Raw genomic sequence first — 20,604 nt, 5'->3', positions numbered from 1 at the left:
CAGCTGGCATATAAGGTACTAGAAAGCAACTTTCCTGAACCTGCTCCATTCTTTTTTGTTTTGTTTTGGTCAGATGAGGGATCACCTGGCTGGAGGTGCAGGATGAAACCACGAGAACACTGCAGGGCATTTGTGTGGCCCCAGAGGCCACCATCTCCACCAGTGGTAGAGGGCAGCCTGACTTAAGAGAAGAGTGGTGAAGGCTGAGGAGCCCCGCAGGTGTTGAGCGCATAGGCAATGAATGCTTGCCATCTGCTGGGAGGCAATCAGCCTGACAGAAGACACTCTTGGATGCAGGGAAAAGAGAAAAGACCTGAGCCAGTGGTCCCTGAAGAGCTGGATGGCATTTGGGCTTGCAGAGAGAGCAGGAGGAGTGTCCTCTGGGGAGGGTAAGCACAAAGCAGTCAGGAAGCTCTGGGCTTGGGCACATGAGAACTCACTGCAGGATTTTAACATGCTAACACTACCCTTGAGCCCTCCTTGGAGGTGCCTGACCTCATTGCAGAGGTGGCAGAAGGCAGTTAGGTGTTTGTGTAACTAATGAATCTCAACTCATTCATTGGTAACACTGAGCAGAGCCCGGGTGTGGTGGTATCTCACATTTCCTCAGCACAATTTCCCAGCGTCTGTCAAGCTGTCTGTGTGCTGTTCACAGCATATGCCACTCCTGTCACAGCTTTCCCCCACTACTCCCCACAGCACTGAGATACTGCCCTGCCTTTGACATATTCTCAGGAATCAGGCATTTGCTATGCCACCAGCATATCCAGCCTGACTGGCATGGAACATCCCGCTTCCCATTGCATCAGCTCCTGGGAACACATATCCTAAAGAGTCCTCAGTCTTCCCAATGAGATTTTATTCATGTCCAGGAGGATATAATCAGATTTCCAGCACAAGGTCTTGAAGAGCTAGTCTACTGATTGATGGACTAAAACTTCCCTTGCAATGCAGGTATTGGTACCCCAGGTGCAAGTCATATTACTACACTATGAGATGTTGATTGTATTATCAAAAGCAGCATCAACCTTCTGGGCCTGCTATCCCACTGCTGCACTGAACGAGATGGTGCACAACAGAAGCAAAGTCAGGGAAAGCTCTGGGGTCTTCCTCTCCTGGTATGGAAACCACCACAGGAACCTGATCGTATACAGACTGTATTCTTGCACTTTTAATTCAGAAAGCTAAGAAACAAAAGTGGCAACATCAAATACCTTTAATTCTCTGTATTTTATGATAGAGGAGGCCCAAACTCCTTTTAGGAATCCACATATTTCTAGAAGGCAGCATTTTCAAGTGATAATTTTCCCCCTAGCAGAGCCTGGCTGCAGGCCTACACACAGTGAACTATTCGGGCACATCTGCAGAAGGGGGTGCAGCACCTTCCTTCTGTCTCTGGCTCAAATTGCAGACACATTTCTTCAGTGGCAACACCATTTTAAGCAGCATTTAGTTCAGGCACTTATTTCCAGCCCTCCTGTACCTACCACACCATCTGGTCTAAGTGTTACTGTAGCTTTGTGGCAAATAAGATGGGGAAAATGATCCAGGATAAAATAAATGCAGCAAGACTTTCTCCACAAAGAAGAGTGTCTCAGAAGAGTGCACACAGACTGTGTGGAGGGGTAGAAGGAAGCAGGAGACTTCCTTTCTACAGTGTGGACTGGGAATCTATACTTTGCATAATATCAAAAGAAAAGTAGAAGAGACTGAATAAAAATCAGGCAATAGCAACAGGAGAAAGAAGTGGCCTCTGACTGATTTTTTGCGCTTTTTTTTTTTCAGATTGTTCCTATCAATTATTATTCTCATTTGGAGCAGGGATAGAAAAATTACTTTGACCAAGAGACTATCTCCAAACTTCTCTTCTTAAATTCAGCCCAAATCTGTGCTCTACTCTTTTCTGATTTCATTGTGCAAGTAACAAACTCCCCAAACAAGGGCTTACTTAGACCATGTTGTGTTGTATACAAGCTTAGTGGAAACCATGAGCTGGAATTGGAGTGTAGGTTTGTCTGGCACTCCAGGGATACTCCAGTGAAAGGATGTTCTTTTCCAAGTCTGGTCAGAATCAAATAGCCCTCCAGGAAAAGAACAAGCTTGGCAATTCCAGGTACACTTCCAGATTGATGATGCTCAGTAAAGTGACTCTTGTAAGGTTTTCTTCAGTAAATTGAAGGTTAGAAATAATTTCAGTCTAGTAATCCTCTAAAGGGGTCTACTAAATCTAACCTTTGATTAGTGTCAAGATCTTCAAAATCAGAAGAAACACTGCCAGTAGCATGCCACGCTCCCCTCCCTGAGCAGTCATGCCTGGCAGGCTCTTGCAGAGCTCCTTGGCTTTAATTTACATATTACTCCATCTAGTGGCTTTAAGGTTCCAGCCTCCAAGAGTTTAAAACTCTGTCCCGGCACCAGCTGGAATTCAAACCTCTGCAGCAGCTTTGCCATCACCACTTTTACCTCCATCTGTTAAGAAGAAAAGCAAACTGTCAGTGACAGCAAATACAGCTTGGACTGCAGCTGCTTAAAGTCAGTCTACTATCTTAATACTGCTTTGTCAATAGAGAGTTTTAAAAGTTAAATGTTACTCTGTTAATGCAGCCAGTTGAGTTTGGGCAGGAAGCCTGTGACTTCCAGGATTTGAAGACAACTGACAGGCACTAAAATCAGTATTTCTGTTTATGTGTTAAACCCATTTGGAAGTCAGACTGTAAAACTAAAGCACTCTGAGCACTGGTGCTTAGATGAGCCCACAGCACAGACCCAAAGCACTGGCCTCTGGTTGTCCTGAAACGCTCTCTGCCATGCTCACACACATGAAATTGTTCCTTCTGTCCACATAGCCCCCTCCTCACCCTCTCTGTGCCAGTTCTGGCTTGTGTCCTCCTCCAGCTGATGTCTTCCCTGCCTTGATTCTGTCAGTGGCAGCCATGGGATGACCCCCAAGACCCCCTGCACATCCCCTGTGTGCTTGACTTTGGCTGGCAAAGGAATGTTGACTGTGATCCCCATTAAGGGGTTTGGATTCAAGCAGGCTGACCCAGGACAGTTTGGAGTGCAGCCTGCTGCTCCTCCCTGCATATACCTTGGCTGCATGGATGTCTGCTCCTGTGACAGCATTTGAGAGACATGCCTGTCATGGCCATGGCGGGATATCTTCCCTCTGAGGAGGGGAGGGCCAGTGCACAGGGCATCAGTGTGGCCTCTGGTGCCCACCACCACCCATGGCCAGCACACCCTGAGCTGGCCCAGTGCTTGCTAACTAAGTGTTGTTCCAGGCCTCTACTCACCTGTGCAAACACCTGCCCAATGCAGGATCGGGGTCCCAGGGAGAATGGAAAATAGCAGTAATATGGCCTGCAAATAAAAATGTTTAAAATTGTCACTCTCACAACTTGGTTGTAAAGAAACAAGCAAATATTTAATCACAGCAGCAAGAAAATGGTCTAAATATCCCCTTGCCTATCGGACTTATTAAAGCAGTCTCCAAATTAACTCATTTTTGCCTTAGAGCAGCAATACAGCTCAGCAGCACGTTTCCTTGTCATCTCTCCTTGCTGTATGGCTCAGCTGCCAGAGCTGTTTTGAGGCATCCCAGCCTTATTTCAAAGCTGAATGTCAAGCACACTCTAAATGTTCTTCAGCCTTTCATGAGGATGTCACAATCTGCCCAATTATTGCTCCTTTGGCAGCTCTGAACCACGTGAGTGAGGCGGTGTTTGGTTTAGGAGACCAGACTCTAAGCTGAAGGAAAACTCCTGACTCATGAAGTAGCTGGTGCTGATCTCTGCATCTGTTTAGTCACTCACTGGTTCCTTCTATTGTACTCCTGTCCACTGACTAGACTTAGGCTGCCTGTCCATGTGGCTGAACAGCATCTTCTCTCCCTCAGCCCCTTCTCCCCTCTCTAATATGGAAACATTTCAAGCACCCTGGGACCAGGGCTGTCACATATTAAATGCCTGCACTGCACTAAGGCACATATTCTACCTGGTTTGGGCCCAAAGCTTTGACCTCAATATAAACATTTAATAACAATAATATTGGTCTTTTTTTTTGTAAGGTAACATGGTCTAAAGAATTCTTGAACAAAAGCTGTGCATTATTGCTCTCTATTTACATTTGGATGATTTAGTGTTACTCATACTGGAATGGAAAAATAGTTTTATGCTACTTTTCTTTCCCTTGAAATGTCTTCCCATAATGGTTTCTTAATACATATTTAATAACAAGGGAGTAAAAAGAAGCTCACTTAGGTGCATCTTTGTTGAATCGATCTGGATCAAAAGTAAGTGGATCCTTGAAAAACTTTTCCATCCTTCCCATTACGTAAGTGTTGAGCTGGCAAGAAAGAGTTTATTTTTGTTAGTCAGGAGCAACACACTGAAAATGCCTCTTTGCTCTCAGAGGTATAAAACCATAAATGCCTTCCACTGCCCAACTGTGAGTCTTAATTCATACCCCAGTTTTGGTCAAAATTTTAGAGAAGCCAGTTCAAATATGCCCAGGGAAGATTTTGACCCTCTCACCCACAGGACCACTACATTTGGATTAACTGGGGCAGCTAAGAGCTGCTGATGGTGGATGGGACTCACAAAGACCGTGGTGTTGGCAGGAATTCTGATGCCATTGATGACGAGCTCCTTCTCCAGCCTGCGGAGCGTCCCCGAGACGGGCGGGTACAGCCGCAGCGACTCCTTAAAAACCTGTGCCAGCAAAAAGCACAAGAGATCAGTTAGTTCATACACTGTAGGAAACAAAAATAAAATTGATTACCTCCATATGGCTTTTCACTTTAGCTAAATGGGAGACTTTGACTTTTGAAATGGACTCTGGTCTATCTGCCTTGGACTCCTGTGGGCAAAATATGGCTAAGTCAGCTCCTTCAGGCCTGGTTCTTTCTTACAGCTGGTAAACACAGAGAAGAAGACACAAAACCCAGAAGAGATCCTGGAACAGATCTAACACCTCAAGTCAGATGAACAACTAAGCAAAAAAGCATTAGGAAGCAAACTCAAAGGGAATATCTAAGAATGAAGTCTCCTGCCCCTGAGGAGCTGTTCTGGGCACCGGCTGCCATGAGGGTGGCTGATTGCTCCCACCTCCTTCCCACTCTCTGCTCCTGCCTTTGTCCTGCTTCTGCTGCTTGAGGAGCTGAGCCAGGTCAGAGCCCCAAAAAGACAAAAAACAACCTGGCAAAGGAAAATGAATAGGGAATGTTGAGAAAAAAAATGGAACAAGACCATTTCTTTTGGTGTCAGTGAGCTGTAAGAATGGCTTATTTCATCAAAGTGAAACCTAATTAACAGTGCACATGAGCATCGCACTGAAAATGCAATTAACAGTATGCATGCACATGAGGACTAATGAAAAAGAAACCTGGACAAAAGGATTCAGAATTGCCTGAACAACAGGAGAGGAGTCCCATAGTCTCTGATACTCCAGTGATGGACTGGCTCTGACCAAGGGTGACTGATTTTGGTTGTACAGATCCAAGCTTGTGCGGTTAAATAACTGGTCTGCTTTGAGAACCTCTCATGTGTTCTGTCTTACAGCTGAAAGGCTTAGATACCTCATGCTAATTGGAGTGGTATAATTGTGATGGTGTTTGGAGAAGCCTAAGGAAGCCTGCTGATTTCTGTAATCACATAGAGTTGCCTTTTCCTTATGAGAAATAGACCTATGTAATCTATCTGCTATCAAAGCACAGTAATTTGTGGGATGGGATATGCCAAATGGTAAACTACTGTTGCTCACCTCAGCAGGGCAGTTTAAAACAAAAAGGATCATGGCAGTCTACTAAAATCACAGGGAAATTTATGCAGAACAGCTGCCAGGACTGTGATTCAGGCTCTCCTGAGGGCTACTGGTGTCCCCCATCTTGTAAAAAAAGGAAATGCAACACAAACACTGGCTGATAGCCAACCCTGGCTTTGCAGTTCATTACCAACCAGCATTTCTATACACAAGATCTCTTTTAGGACCAAACTCTTTCCCCCACCACCCCCGAACGACTGAAGAGGGTTTCAAGACTGAATAATGAAAATTTGACATTAGAAAACTCAGCCATTATTTTTGGCTATCCTCAAATCCCACTTTATTGCATATGGTGTGATCATACCTGGAAATGCTTTAACAATAATCAAACAAAAATAGAGCAGTGAATTAGAAAGTGTGTGGGATTCGCACACAGGTTGGGCTCAAAGTTGCAAACCTTTCTTAAAATTACAGCTATTGTTTCATCTTAAACAGATAGGGATTTTGCAACTCTACACTAGCTTCCAGACTGGTAGTAATTAAGGAAAGCAGTGAAGAAATCTGTAAATTTGAGGAGCACCTTTCCCAATATGGTTGGGCTGCTGCAAATGTGTCAGGCTACCTGCTTGCTGACTCTCTGGGGACAAGCACTATCAGCCAAAAAGATTAGCAAAGTTTTTAAAGTTTTAAAAGTGTGGGACTCCTCCAAGACATGTCAGAGATGCTACCAAAGAGTTCTGCCTGGTATCTTACCTCACTCCTACAGTACCTGTGATAAGTAGGTGAGCTTGCCAAGATCCTCATAGTCAACATCTCTCTTGGCACCAAGAACCTCATCCACTTCAGCCTGAGCCCTGCAGTTCAATTAAAACTCGTTAGCTGCAGATGCCTGTTTCTTGCTAGGCAAGTTGACAGATTACATTAGTTTACTTTCCAGACTCTGAGTTGGACTTAAACACTCATCCTCAGGCAAAATGCCAACCAACTCCCATCCAGGCTCCCTAAACTTGTACCTCATATCAGGATGAGGCAATGTGCATACAGGGCAGCTGAATCAGGTGGGATTTGAGACCCGTATGTATAAAGGCTTTGAAAAAAATCACCTGGGTGAAACTGAAATAATCCATCTTAAGGTTTTTCTTTTTATACATTTTGGATATATTGGTACCAGGAAACTGTTTATTTTGGAAGGGAAGCTAGAATTTATTGGGAACCGATCCTATCTTTTTAATAGCCCTTACAATTAAGTTCACCTTGAAATTAACATCAAGCAGAGTCTAAAAATTGGAGCACACATACCTTTCCAGTATTTCAGGATGCTGACCCAGTGCCATTACTGTAAATGTCATCTCATTGGCACTGGTTTCATGACCTAATGATAACAAAAAACCGTTTAAAAGTTAGTATGAAATAATAACACGGTATCAAGATGGTCTACTAGGGTGATTGTGAATAGGAAGTTTAAACATCAAACTCCAAACGTTTTATTAAAAATATTCTAGAAAATAAAGGAAATAATAAAAGGTATGTAAAGTCTATGTAAAGAGCTATCAACAATGACAACAAAAGGACATAGCTGGCAAAATTATGACCCATCTTGCCCAAATCAAAGCTGCACTGGTTGCATGCAGCACCTACTGGTCATGAGCTCCTTAACAGGAGGGCCAGTGAAGTCCAGGATTTGCCTTGTCATATTATGGGACACACAGTGTCTGCCAAAAAGGAAGGATTTACTGGTTTTGACAGAAAACAGAGCTTCTTACCATCTTTCTTTGAAAGGTCTCCTTTACATGTTAGTATGACCCTAATTGAGCAGGGAGGTTGGACCAGAAGACCGTTCCAACCTTACCCCCTTTATGACTCTCAGATGTGGACACTTTTCCCTCTTTTTCATGGATAGACATATGTACTATTTTAAAGGATTACAGAAAACAGACTTCTGCAAAGATGCTTGCTGCAATAACATCTTTCTTGCCAAAGAACAGCATTTTGACCTCACCTTCTTGGAACCTAAATCCTCTTGATCTGCAAAGTGTTGTTTATCTCACATAATTACTTAGCCCATGCATTTTCTGATTTGCTTGACAGTGCCTTCTCCTACTAAGGCAAGGATGGCATTTAATCATGTGGGTGAGGTGATGCAAAGACACACTGAATATATAAAAGATGTTTTTGGAAAGGTTTAGTGGGATCTGGGTGGAAGGGACAGAACCCCACAAGGAATAGCCTTGCACCCCACTGGGCAGTGGAAAGATAGAGGCTGGAAAACAGAGTGAGAAGCCAGTGGTTGGAAAACACCAGCCTGGCATTATCTGCTGCGTTGATACCACTGAAAGAGGGTATCATTTGCCTGTGAGAAAATTAAGAGTTTTCTTCAGACCTCACCCAGCTAGTCCTATTCCAGTGTAATACTGCTGTCTTCCAACCAAGAGACTCCTGGTTGCAGCAGCGTCACATGGAGTCATGACGTTAACCCTGATGTTAATTATGATTAACAAGGACGTTAATCATGACCTTGTAGATAGCTCAAGAATGAGTACAGCTTCCCACATGATATATCCAAGCATTAAAATAGGTACCAACCTGCAACAAAGAAAGTGATAAAGTTATCCAGAATGTTTTCATCATCCCTAGTCTCCTCCAGAGCTGTCAAGATAGAAAAACAATTGGGATTAGAAAATGCCCCCACGCCTCAGCTGGACCAGCCAGAATGCTCTGCCCTGTTTGGCACATATTGGCTGAAGTGGCACCGAGAGAGGATGTTGAGTGAGCATTTCAGTGGTGACTTGTGACCAGTATTTGATCCAACACAAAGAAACAGGGAATTTTCAAAGCAACTCTCACTATCTTCAGTGGGAAAACAACTTTAAAGGAAGTTCCAAGTTCAGATCCCCCAAAAAAATCCTCCCTGAATTTCACAGCAAGACATACCACAGAGAAATTCACTCAAACAGCAAGGTGCCTCTTACCATCTCCTTTCAGTATCTGTGTAAGAATATCCACTGTGGCTTCCTTCCCATTCTGGATGGCTTCTCTCCTCCGGTCAATGCACTCCTTCCCCACACGTCTCAACAGCCTCACACTCTCCCTGGCCTCCTTTACGAGCTTCTGATTCCCTGGCATGAACTGAATACAGAATTTCTTTTGTCATTTTATTCCTTTTGCTGGTAAGAAATAATGTCAGTGTTATTTTACAAGTCAGCACCTTATTTTCCACTAAATGACACTTGTCACAAAAACATTTGCTCTCCATGCAACAAACTGAATGCCCGCAGGATGAAGGGTTTGGGCTAAAATAAGAAATATTTCAATCTGTGCATGCTGAAGTCATGTCTCATCAGAGCTGATGTTTTGGGCACTGTGAGGAAAATTCATCACCTCTCCATGGAAGGAAAATGCAGCGTGCAATGAAGAATCTCACCCCTGGTCTCAAAAAAAAAAATAGGAGCTCTAAAAGCCTGATCTACAGCTTTCATGAGACACTGAAATAATTCTCTACTTAAATATTTCATATTACATCCATCATTTCCTAGTAGATGAATTTGGGTAGAAAATGTAATTTTTTCACAGCAAGAATGCTCAAGTTTCTTCCGCCCTGAGTGAAGGCTGCCATTTTTCTTCAATGAATGGCAAAAATCTCAATTTTTAACGGGTATGAGAGCATAAAACCATATCAGAAGGAGACACATGCAGGGGAGAACAGAAGAAAAAAAAGGATTAAATATTATTGATAACTTCAAATTTTTTTAAGCTCTAATGAATTTTATCTTGATGCACATTGGAGGGAAAGATGTACAGACGACGATTTCCCTGACACATATGGACCTCGCCCAGCTCCATGAACTCAAGTAGAAGCAGCTGAATGTGAGGAGAGAGGACTGAAGTGAGGAGAGTACAGACCCTTATGAAGGGGTTGCGTGCCTTGTTCAGTCCCTCCATAATCTTAGTCACAGCGTTGGGTAAAGGTGTCTGGTCATCACTCAGTGCATTTAATTCCAAGCCAAAGGCCACCTGGGAAACAGGAGAGAAAAAGGCAACTTGCTGGGGTGGGGGTGAAGAGCAGGACAGCCTCACGGCATCACCTTTTCCCCTAAAAATATCTCAGGCTAGATCCTACCTTGCAGGAGGCTGCAAGGGGAGGGCAATACTGACATTATGTTTTCTCCTTATTTGGGTGGATTAGTAATTTACTTCTACTCTCCATTCATCCCAAACTGGTTCGCATAGAAAGGGAAAAGGCAGTGTAAGGCAGACTTCATGCTGACATGCAACGGCAATAATACAACCTGCAACCATGAAAGAGCCCTGGTGTGTCCCTTTTGACACGGAGGGGAGGGTGGTATGAGGCTGAAAGGACTTTTAAAAAGGGTCCCCATCCTGCAGGCCACACCTAGACTATGCAGACCCTTCCCTAACTGCCTTTTCCCATGGCTCAGCCTGAATGGAAGTGGCACAATTAGTCCTGCAGGTCTTCTGGCACAGCTGGGTAAAGGTCTTTCTCCCTGCCTCCAGCTCCTGATCCCATCCTGCTGCTGGTAGGCATTACTTCCATCTCTTCCTGTCAGTCGCAGAGGAAACAAGAAAGGGACAGCTGGTACCTTTCCAATGATATCCATAGTGACCCGGCTCATCATCGACAGCATGCTAAACTCTGTTTTTCCATCTGCCTTTTCCTCTAGCTTCTCCATCAGCTCCTCTGCTTTTTCATTAAAAGTTTCCATCAGACCAATCAGGTAGCTGAACAATCAATAAAGATGAGTAATGGGGGCTCTGGAGAGGACATAATAACCTTTGTTCTTTTGTTCAAACAAAATAACCTTTGCTATTTTCCATAGGAAATTGTAAAGTTTTTAAAAATTTATAACTAATTTGCCTTAATACATTAAAAAAAGCAAACATACAGAATGAGCTACATTCTTCTTACAGCAGCCCTGCTCTGCCTTGCCACGTAATTAACATCTGTCATGGCAAAGGGTGGTGACCTGTGCCCATCAAGGCACATGGACTTTATCTTTGGACCCTACATACAACGCATCAAGGGGCACAAGGAAAGCAGACCAACCCTCTGCGTTATCTTTTCCAATGGGATGAGGCAGCCATAACCATGCTCCAGGATACACAACATTCGGACCTTTCTGCCATTGCTGAGTTCACAGGGGTGTAACTGCTCCATGGGAAGTCTGGTCAAATTATACTTGGCATGGGAATGGAGTGCTGGATTCTGAGTTAAATATGATTTTGGCACTGAACGTTGGGGTCTTTTTCATCTAAATATCAAATAATGGCAGGGAGAAGCATGACAATACAGTGAAAGTAACAGCTAGATCATCCCAGAAATATTTGCTTTACCTTCGGCTGAAAGCTGGATCCATTACTCTTCGCTGCTTGCGCCAGTGCTCATGGTTGCAAACAGTTACCAAGCCATTCCCTAGAAACCTAGCACACAGGAAAACAAGGAAAGGAACAGTTTTATGCTAGGGAGCCTGCAGTACCCTTTGTAGTCACAGATATAAGTCTTTCACATCTACTTTCTGTTATTTTTCCCACGTGTAGGGAGCACCTTTGAGTATGCAACCACTGCATCACTGTGGTCAACAACCGAACCACAGATATTTTTGCCAGGTAGGTGTGGAATGCTGACTCCCATAAGATGCTGGTTCATTACAGCTGTTATGCAAATTATTAACATAATAACTAGATTATTATATTTTTTAAAGCTTCAGACTTACAAAGAAAAATTCCCTGGCTTTGGAATTGAATTAAGAAGTTCCAAACTGCCATGCCTTATGGAGTGGTCTACAATCAGTGCTCTAAATCTGAGAAGTCTGATGATGGTTTTGAGCAGACTTCTCTGAGACTAACTGAACATCTCCAGGGGGAAAAAAAGATACGTGGTCAAGGTAAAACAAAATCCAACATATCCTCCTCCCTGACTGGGAAGACATTTGACTTGACATACAGTTTAATAGGTACATGCTGCTTACATGTGTCTGGAATTAGAAAATAATCCCCACACTAAGGTAAATGGTCCGAGTCAAAATGTCATGCCTGTGATATTATTAATCTTGCTTATTTTCAGATCACAGTGGCTCCTGTGGGTTTTGCCTACCTCTCACCAAACAGGCTGAAGAGAGTACCATACACCTTTGGATCCTTTGGGTGCTGGGGTGACATCAAGAACTCCTAAAATGAAACCTCAGGTCATAAATACTGAGTGCAATCCATCTCCCAGACAAAATACAAAATTTCACTCACACACATTTACTCTCTTCTTCTGCAGAAACAGTCTGAAGAGTAGATGAATTATCTGGTGTGCCCTGATTCCCCAGTTCCTCACTTGCTTTACATGCCTCTAAGCACTTTTTTGCCCAATGTCCTGAAATCTCACTCTGTTATAATTGCAAAGATTTAGAGAGAGAAATTTGGTCTCTTGTACCCCATTCATTTTAGATATTAAGCTCTTGCCTGCTTTTCACAAATGGAAAATGTTAGCTATATGTGCTGTTTAAATAAAAGTAACAAAATAAATTAACTGATCAAGGAAAAGATAAATCAGGACAGCCTGGAGAGCAAAGCACCTCATCCTCCTAACCCAGCCAGAGCCAAGATGCTCTGTGCTGCTCTGATCATCAGGCATCAGCTCTCCCATTATGGAGGGATGGGTTGACCCCCACTATTGATTTGGCTTTGTTTTTCAGTACCTTCACTCCTTCAGGACTCACAATCAATACTGAGATTCTGTGAAAGGCATTCACTCGTACAACAGGTCCATATTTCTCTGCCCTGTAAGAAGAGAAATTTTTAAAAAAGAGAACTATGGTACAAACTACTAACATGTAACAGCTCAGACCTAATAACCTGGAAGGATCAGAGAGGGAACTACTACAGTCCCCAGCCAATGAAGTCATTAAGAGAATCACGGGACAGAATAATCAAGGTTGGAAGAGACCTTCAAGATCATCTGATCCAACCATCAACCCATCACCATCATAATCACCCCTAAACCATATCCCCAAGTGCCACGCCCAAACATCTCTTGAACATTTCCACGAAGTTACTCTACCACCATCCTTATTCCAATGGCTAACCATTCTTTCAGTGGAAAACTTTTTTTCTAATATCTAATCTGATCTGAAAGATCAATGCTCTCTCTCTAGCTCCTTTGCCAACCTTCTCAGTGATCCTAATTATGTAATTCTGTAAGGGTCTTTGGGCCTTGATTTCTCCGTATACACTGCAGGACCACCCTGTTCAATGTTATTGATGTGCCTCAACTTACCACTGCAGGAAGAGATCTGGTGTAAACTCCCGACTCCTCACCATTCTCCATATGATTGGCAGGTGTCCAAATAAAAAGCTGCAGAATATGAAAGAGTGTCATGAGGATGCCAACACAAGGTTTTGTACAGATTGCAATCCTTGTTGCTAAGTGAGTGTTGGTCATGTTTTCCTTGTAAGGAAGATGAAAATAACTCTGACCTGTGCCAATGCCCAGCCCTCACCAAGCTGGAAAACTGGGGACCAAAGACAGGCTGGTACTTGCATGCAGCCAGGAAGACCAGCCCAGAGATGAAGGATCAGGTCTTTTTCTTATGTTGTATTATAGGAGATGTTTGGGTCAGGATGGGAGCCCCCACGAATTGCTTTGCTCTTTGCCTGGCTGACTGAATCTTGAATGCATCTATTACATTCCTGTACACGAAAGAGGCATTTGCATTAAATACTCTTTAATACATGCTCATCCCTGGTAAGTGTAACTTCATTTCTGTCAATGGGATTCTGTTAAGGGAAATTAGGAACCATTTCCTTCTGTCCAAAACTGTGTCATTTCAAATACTGAGGAGGATAATGACTGGCTATTACGGAAATTGAAGAAATTAATAAAAAATGTTAACTCTTCAATTACAATATCTGCATTAAAAATGTAGAGATAAATTCTTTCCTTCAGCTGTGAGTGGTGAATTCCCACTGGCTTTGCACAAATCTGAGGGAAGATTTGGCCAAGCTTCCCTCTAAAGGAAGCAAGCTGCACTCAAGGTCTGTTTTCCATTTGAGAGACAGAGAGCCATGCTATCATCCTTTTCAGTATAAATAAGCTATGAGGGAAAACAGGCTCTTATTTTATTACTGTTGGAACTGGGAAGTGCTTAAAATAACAAGAACTCAACAAAGTTACTCAACATCTACAGAAATTTTTAATCCTCCACATGTTTGACTCCTCCTTTGTAACTGTATTCCAAATAGATGTGGAAGCCCCAAATACAACACAACTCCTTTGTTAGCTCTGGAAACTGCTCTATCTGCATTACAGGAAACGAGGTCCCACTCATTGCTCCTCTGATACGCCCTCACCCGACGGTGTTACTTCACACCTCAAAATGAACCTAAGGACGAGCAGGCCTAGGTACGACAAGGACCTTCTCTCTCTAGTCTTGGTATCTGACCCAGATTACACAAGTCGGCTGAAGCGTGGAGGTGGGCAGGAGAGAGGGGTGTCCCTGTAAGGCTGTGTATGAGTGCTGGTGTCTCTTCCCGTGGCATGTTACGGAGGGCATGTGCACCCACAGGTGAGGTTAAGAGGGTGCTCTCACACTGCTGCAGGAACCATGACTCCTTGTGACAGCGCTGCCACTGCGTCGCTGGCAGCTTTCTCGCTGCCCCTCATCGCTTATGACATTTTTATTTATTTTTGGCGGAAGCTAAACACCTGGCTCATGAAGGAGAGCACGGAAGGTGCCTGGTGGAGTTAGCGTCACTGTGCCTCCTGGAGCAGTGTGGGACGGCTGGCGGGGCTGGTCCCTCCTGCGGTGGCTGACGCTGCTGTCAGGTCCCTCCTCAGGGTCACGAGCAAACGCTCAGCTCGGGTGGGCGACTCTGAACCGCTCTTCGGTGCCGCTGCGGCCACCCGGGAGGCGCAGCTCAGGACACGCAGGCCCGGCCAGGCCGGCCGTGCGACCCTCAGCGCTGCCGAGCTGTGCCTGCGCTCCCCGGGCAGCGGGCACACACGCAGGCCGAGCCCAGCCTGCCGTGACGCCTCGCCGCTGTCCCTGCCCGGGCCCGGCCCGGCCCACGGACACCGGCCGGAGGGTTTATTCCCTGCTCTGACAGCTCCAGCCTGGCAGGGAGCGCTCTGCGGAGACACCGAGCCTGCCCGCCGCCTCCTCGCCTGCCCGGCCAGCCCCTTACCTCTCCCGCGGGGGGCCGGGGATGTAGTCGTACTTCGCGTGGATGTACCGCACGTAGCAGCAGTACAGGACGAAGGCCAGCAGGGCCAGGGCCAGCAGGAGCCCCCCCGCAGCCCACAGCACCTCCATCCCCGCCGGCTGCCAGCGCCGCCCTCCGCGGCGGGCGGGCAAAGGGCGGCCGGGGCGGGCCGGGAGAATGCCCGGCTGCGGGCGGGGACGGCCCCGCTTAAAGAGCCCGGCGGGGCGGCCTGCGCCGGAGCGCCGTGCCGCTCGGACACACCGCCCGGACAGTGCCGAGGAGTGTGAGTATGCTCCAGAGGAGGACACGAACATGCTCACAGGGCTGGGGCACTTTTCCCATGAAGACAGGCTGAGACAGTCGGAGCTGTTCGGCCCGGAGAATAAGGCGGCTCCCGGGAGACCTTATTGCGGGGGCTGCAAGAGAGCTGGGGAGGGACTTGTTACATGGTCATGTAATGATATGACAAGGGGGAATGGCTTGAACTTATGGAACGTAGATCTAGATTAGATATTAGGAACAATTTTTTTACTATGAGGATAGTAAGGCACTGGAACAGGTTGTCCAGAGGAGTTGTGGATGCCCTGTCCGTGGAAGTGTTCAAAACCAGGTAGAATGGGGCTTTGAGCAGCCTGGTCTAGTGGAAGATGTGTCCCTGACCATGGCAGGGGGTGAAGGTGGAATTAGATGATCTTTATGGTCCCTTCCAACCCAAACCATTCTATGATTCTGTCACAGGTACATATATATTTGTGTGTGTATGGATATATGCTTTCCTGGGTGGAGATGATACTTTGCACAAGTGCATAAGAAGGTCAGGAAGGATGCTGTACCTTCCTATGTTTGTTTACAAAAATGTTTTAAATGAAGCTTGTCTCTGACGGCTCCTAAACAAACCAAGCGTCCCAGGACAAGGAAGGCAGAGGCTTTTTGTTGACTTTTAACTGTTTAAATTAGAAGACACAGAGGAATTGTACTGTTGATGCCTGTAGGAATCAGTAGGGACGGGTTTTAGAGCAGCCTGTTTTGTGCACCATGTTATACAACATGCTTGTTCCTCATCCAGACATAGGAGTGAGAGCTGATACTGTTGTATTCAAAACAAGCAATCTAATACTCACTTACGCAAATTGCATAAGGATTGCAGGACACAAGAGACCAAGCCATAATATGGTGGAAATTCATTTCTGATGATTGAAAAATAATGCATGGGAGAAGACAAAATATGTGTATACATATCCATACACATGCAAGCCAGTTATATATATTTAGTGGTGGTACTTATTCAGGAATTTCACCTTAATGCTCAGTGCAGATCAAAGAAGCAAGCAGAGTATTGATGGGATTGGAAATGGGTGAGTGAGTGAGTAAAACGATGCCTGAATATACTGGTAGATAGAGACCTGGATAAACCCGGGGCACACCCCCTGTGTGGGAATACATCATGAACTCTTCCTGCCAGCTCAGCAGAAGTGTACAGACAGAACAGGTTAAGCCTCAAACTGGAAAAAGGATGAGTGAGGGAGGTTATGACAGGTGTCAGGAACACCACCAGTGGTTTGGAGATAAATAGGGTCAGACTGAGTCATTACTTTGTGTAATCCAAGAACAAGGAGGTACCCACTGAAATGATCCAGCAGCAGGTGTTAAAGAGGAATACATTTTTCACAACAAATTGTTAAACAGGGGAACTCATGGCAACAAGCTGTTGTGGGAGCTAAGTAAGTTGGCTCACAAGCAGCCAGGGAAAGCGATGGAGAATGGCACCAGGAACCATCACTGGCCTCAGCAGGACTTCTGCACTCTGAGGATTTTTGACCAAGAAAGGTATACAAACCATCTACTGCATCCTCCTTTCTTCCCATCCTGCCCTTAGTCCAGCAGCCTTTCAATCACGGCAACAACCTCCATAGTCTCCTACAAACCCTCCCCGTCTTCCTTCCTTCTCAGACCCTTGCTAGGTCACTCCACCAATGCTGCAGCAGGTTGTGCCCACTCCATCCCTTTGAAGGTTGCCTATCTTGCCTATGGGGTGGCTGATACTCCTCTCCACCATTTCCACAGCTCTGAGTGCAGCAGGAGAGGCAGAAGCAGGATCCCTGCAGCCCCACTATGCCCAAAGGAAAACAAGAACAGCACCTGCCAATCAGGCTTTCACAGGAAAGCCCCATTATACACTCCTTTCTCTGCACAGGCTTTGCTCAACCATCTGGAGGTAGCATACCAAGCTACCTGGAATTTTATCATGCGTATTTTTCACATCTGGGTTTCTGCCTTGTTTGGCAGCACCACAGCAGAAACTGCAGGAGTTTTCATCCCATTTCCAATGGAGTGTATTCCTGGACCCCTCCCTCAGCAGCTCCCATATGGTCATGCCTCTCTGCAGAAGAAGGGAGAAAATGTAACTCATGCACCCTCTGTTTTTGTCCATCTAATGCATCAATCATCTGCCAGGCACCTCCAAGAGTCAGCTTGTTTCAGTTTCCAAGTGGAAACTGACTATGTTAGAAGGCAACAATCTGCAGGTTTCTCTTGGTTTTCTTATTTGGCTTTCTGTTACATCCAATGTTAACACTGATTTTTCTTGAGCTGGTAGTACCTTCTTTGGCTCAAAATAATTGCCTTACAACCATTAACTATTTTCCCCTCTGTTTAGAGTACATATTCTCAAAGACCATCATTACATCATTATTTTCTAACTATTGTTTTCATTTATCTTAATTGAAACTACTTTTTTTCTTCTTTTTTTTTTTTTTTTTTCCTTCCTGTTAAGGTTGTGGTTTTAAAACTGCTTGTTTTCAGAAAAAAGCTACCATTCCTTCCCACTGGTCAGGCAGTGCATATAATGATATCGGGTATAAGTATCCATCACTAGGAAAGATACAGCTGATTGCAAGAATAGCATCACCCAGAGAAGGTTTAAAAACTAAAGCTAGCTGATGAAACCATGTTTTAAAAGATATTTTCTGAGTTTCATCAGTGTTTTTTCAGCATTCTTCAAGAATAGATCACAACTATCTGTAAACTGTTCTTTCATTTGGAATCAGTCTCAGAATAATTCCTGTGAAAAATTCCTGCTTGTACCTTGTTTGTGAGCAGCTAACAGGGAGGTGATAAAATATTGGGTATTTTATACATTTTGATGGGAAGAAGAGGCTGTGTGATACAGTTCTAATCCCTGAGTAAATCAGGTAAGCTCTCAAACTTAGGCTTCTCAGGCAAACATAATTATCAGCTGATAACTCCCGTAAGTATTCAGCCTGGGTACGCTGCAGAAATTATTTTTCGTGCTTTAAAGATGACGTTTAAAATAAAACCTTTTGTTTGTGTTCCGAGAAACTTTAAAACAACCCTTTGCTTGTATTCTGACGTGTTTCTATACCTTCGAGTGAAGGATCATGATCCCAGGACGAACACTCCTGTGTTTATGGTCTGCCCGGGAGACACACGCTGCGCTGGGAGGAAGGAGCAAGGCTGGGCTGGGCTGGGCTGAGTTTCTCGGCGTGTCCCCTTGCTGCTGGGGACTGAACTGCCACCGCGTGGACGTGGTGCCAACCTGCACATTCCCGCAAACGCGAGGAGCGGGAGAGATCTGGGAGCCGATCAGAGCAGCAGGGAACTGGGAACGGTTCACAGATGAAGTTCCAAGGTGATTTTGAGAAGCTGGTGAGACGTAGGGCCGGTCTTTGCATGGCTATCTAGGTTTGAAAACATTCCGTTCTCTCTCTGAAGGTGCAGCATTGTTTAAGTTGTGAAGACAGCAAGGAGAAGGCAGAGCACAGGCAGCTCTTGTGCTGGGAAACGCCTTCAGCAGCACACGAATAGCCGGAGGGCTGGGCGTCCTGGTCACTCAGAATTTACCACGGCAGAGGTGGACAGGAAAACTCTCATAACAAGTTAATAATGATAAATGAGCTGATCTAAAACCAGAGCTCTAGCCACAGATTATGCTGGATATAGGAATAAAAACAAAATCTGCAGTCTGTTAGGTATTACCCAGCATTGCCAAATACAGACCTTTGCAGTGATTTTCACTCTGAGTCAGTTGTCCTCCAACCCTTATATACTGAGGTCCTGATCATTCTCAGTCAATAAAATTTTCTAGCATGGAGTGGACAAGTAAATGGGAAGATGTTAGTAATAACAGAAACAGTCCAAGGATTTAGTGATTGCCAACAGCTAATGCCCCTGAGGAAAAAATTACTTGATGTGATACTTCTACAACTGACTGAACACTACAGATTTTTTTAAAAATTAAAAATAACATCCCTATTTGCCACATTATTGTAAAGGAATGATTGCCATTTCTATCATAGCTGCTTTTCTGACAATGTTGAAGCATTGCTCAAGGCAGCTCTATTATCTGCACCTGTGCCCCAGACATGAGAACCTTGGGAAAGTCATGTACAAGGCAGCAAGGTATGAACACACATCAAATGGGTTCCATGTTTTGTTGGTTTAGAGATGAAAAAATCCAATGCTTTCCTAAAGCTTAAATTTGGAATACAGTTAGTAGTTATCAAAAGATGCTTACATCTCTTTTCATATAGCAAAATGTGTGTTTATGTCTGAAAGTATCTAAGGGGCCCAATGCATCTCACATGCCAAGCTGACCTTTAGAGAGGACTACTGGCATGTTTCTGAGAGGAAAGCAGATTTGGATATTGATAGGTTGTGACTGTTTTTCTCCTCTCTGCTTCTGAATTTCTGTGTTGACCCCACCCACACAGTAGCAGGCTGAGCTCTCCTACAGAGGGATGGATTTGTGCTGGGGACTGTTTCCCCCACAGCCGTATCAATGCTAACTGGTGAAAGAAAAGGCAGGCCGAGCTGGGCACAGCCCTGGGAGTGTTTTGCTGGGTTAGGGCCCTGGGGCAGGGCTGGTGTTCAAGAGCTGCTGCTCTCCCTTGGTCATCATAAAGCCCAACACAAAGGTCTAACCGCTGAGAGGCTGATCGGGGAGATAAAGGCAAGACAAACACGATGGCAGCATGTGAAGCTGGGGCCCCTGGCTCATCTTTGCACCCCGTGCCTGTGTCACCTACAGTGCCATCACTGAGCTTTCTGAACTTGAGTCATGTTTTCAGGTACAATTTGATTACAGACCTCTGCACTTATTAATGTGACACGTGTGCCTCATGCTGTTCATTCCCTGCAGCCTGACCCAGGCAGGGCCGAAATTCCCCTGACATGGAGGATATCCTCATGGCATGCTCCAGCCAGGGCTCAGTTCCCAGGAGGGTTTTGCCAGCATTTGAGTGAGAACCCCTGATACAACACCCTATCTATTTCACTGTTCCTCCACTGCTTGGGCAGCAAGCTCTAAAGATTATTCCTAGATATGCTGGGAAGATTTATCTATTGGATTTCTTGGAAAGAGCATGATAAGTTGAAATGAAGGTAACGTCTATACTGCAGGCTGCAACACAGTGTGGCAGCGCTCAGGCTGGATGCTCGGCACCACAAGGACATAAGTGAAAAACCCTGAGCTCTGGGCAGAGCTACTCTGCCTTGGAGGTAGAGAAAAAGACATGGAAAGGCTGGGTTTATATTGTTCCCTTAGATATATGCTGGGTCCTGTATGTGATGCAGCTGTGCTAACTTAAGGAAAGAGATGTAAGGAGAAATGCAGGTGCTCCA

General features: G+C 44.9%; 1 protein-coding gene and 1 long non-coding RNA gene across 2 annotated transcripts; one reads left to right on the top strand and one right to left on the bottom strand.

Annotated features, from left to right (window-relative positions):
* Positions 1-862: 862 nt before the first annotated feature.
* On the bottom strand, positions 863-15,117 carry CYP46A1 (cytochrome P450 family 46 subfamily A member 1). The gene is made up of 15 exons (XM_066188785.1): positions 14,947-15,117; positions 13,040-13,117; positions 12,462-12,543; positions 11,870-11,943; positions 11,110-11,196; positions 10,359-10,497; positions 9,661-9,771; positions 8,730-8,886; positions 8,344-8,406; positions 7,060-7,132; positions 6,530-6,614; positions 4,599-4,709; positions 4,256-4,344; positions 3,294-3,360; positions 863-2,469 (listed from the first exon to the last, which is right to left on the bottom strand). Exons 1-15 carry the CDS (start codon positions 15,072-15,074, stop codon positions 2,308-2,310), a joined length of 1,506 nt encoding a protein of 501 aa, XP_066044882.1. The 5' UTR covers positions 15,075-15,117; the 3' UTR covers positions 863-2,307.
* Positions 15,118-15,214: 97 nt separating this feature from the next.
* Positions 15,215-19,714, top strand: LOC136291816 (uncharacterized). Its single transcript, XR_010721749.1, has 4 exons — positions 15,215-15,247; positions 16,651-16,791; positions 18,359-18,613; positions 18,697-19,714. It is a non-coding gene; the product is annotated as an uncharacterized lncRNA (long non-coding RNA).
* The last annotated feature ends 890 nt before the right edge of the window (positions 19,715-20,604 follow it).

This window comes from Chamaea fasciata, unplaced genomic scaffold, assembly GCF_029207755.1.
Source record: "Chamaea fasciata isolate MVZ Bird 193981 ecotype frontalis unplaced genomic scaffold, bChaFas1.0.hap1 SCAF_7, whole genome shotgun sequence".
NCBI classification, from domain to species: domain Eukaryota; kingdom Metazoa; phylum Chordata; class Aves; order Passeriformes; family Sylviidae; genus Chamaea; species Chamaea fasciata.
This window is presented reverse-complemented; position numbering and strand designations above follow the sequence as displayed.

Excerpts from the sequence above, each read along its gene's own strand:
- CYP46A1 (XM_066188785.1), bottom strand. The coding sequence starts at position 15,074 with ATGGAGGTGCTGTGGGCTGCGGGGGGGCTCCTGCTGGCCCTGGCCCTG. Across the intron at positions 11,197-11,869 it reads TTCAGCCTGTTTGGTGAGAG|GTTTCTAGGGAATGGCTTGG; the intron begins GTAGGCAAAACC and ends CCTGTGTGCTAG. Across the intron at positions 3,361-4,255 it reads TTCAACAAAGATGCACCTAA|GCCATATTACTGCTATTTTC; the intron begins GTGAGCTTCTTT and ends TTTTATTTGCAG.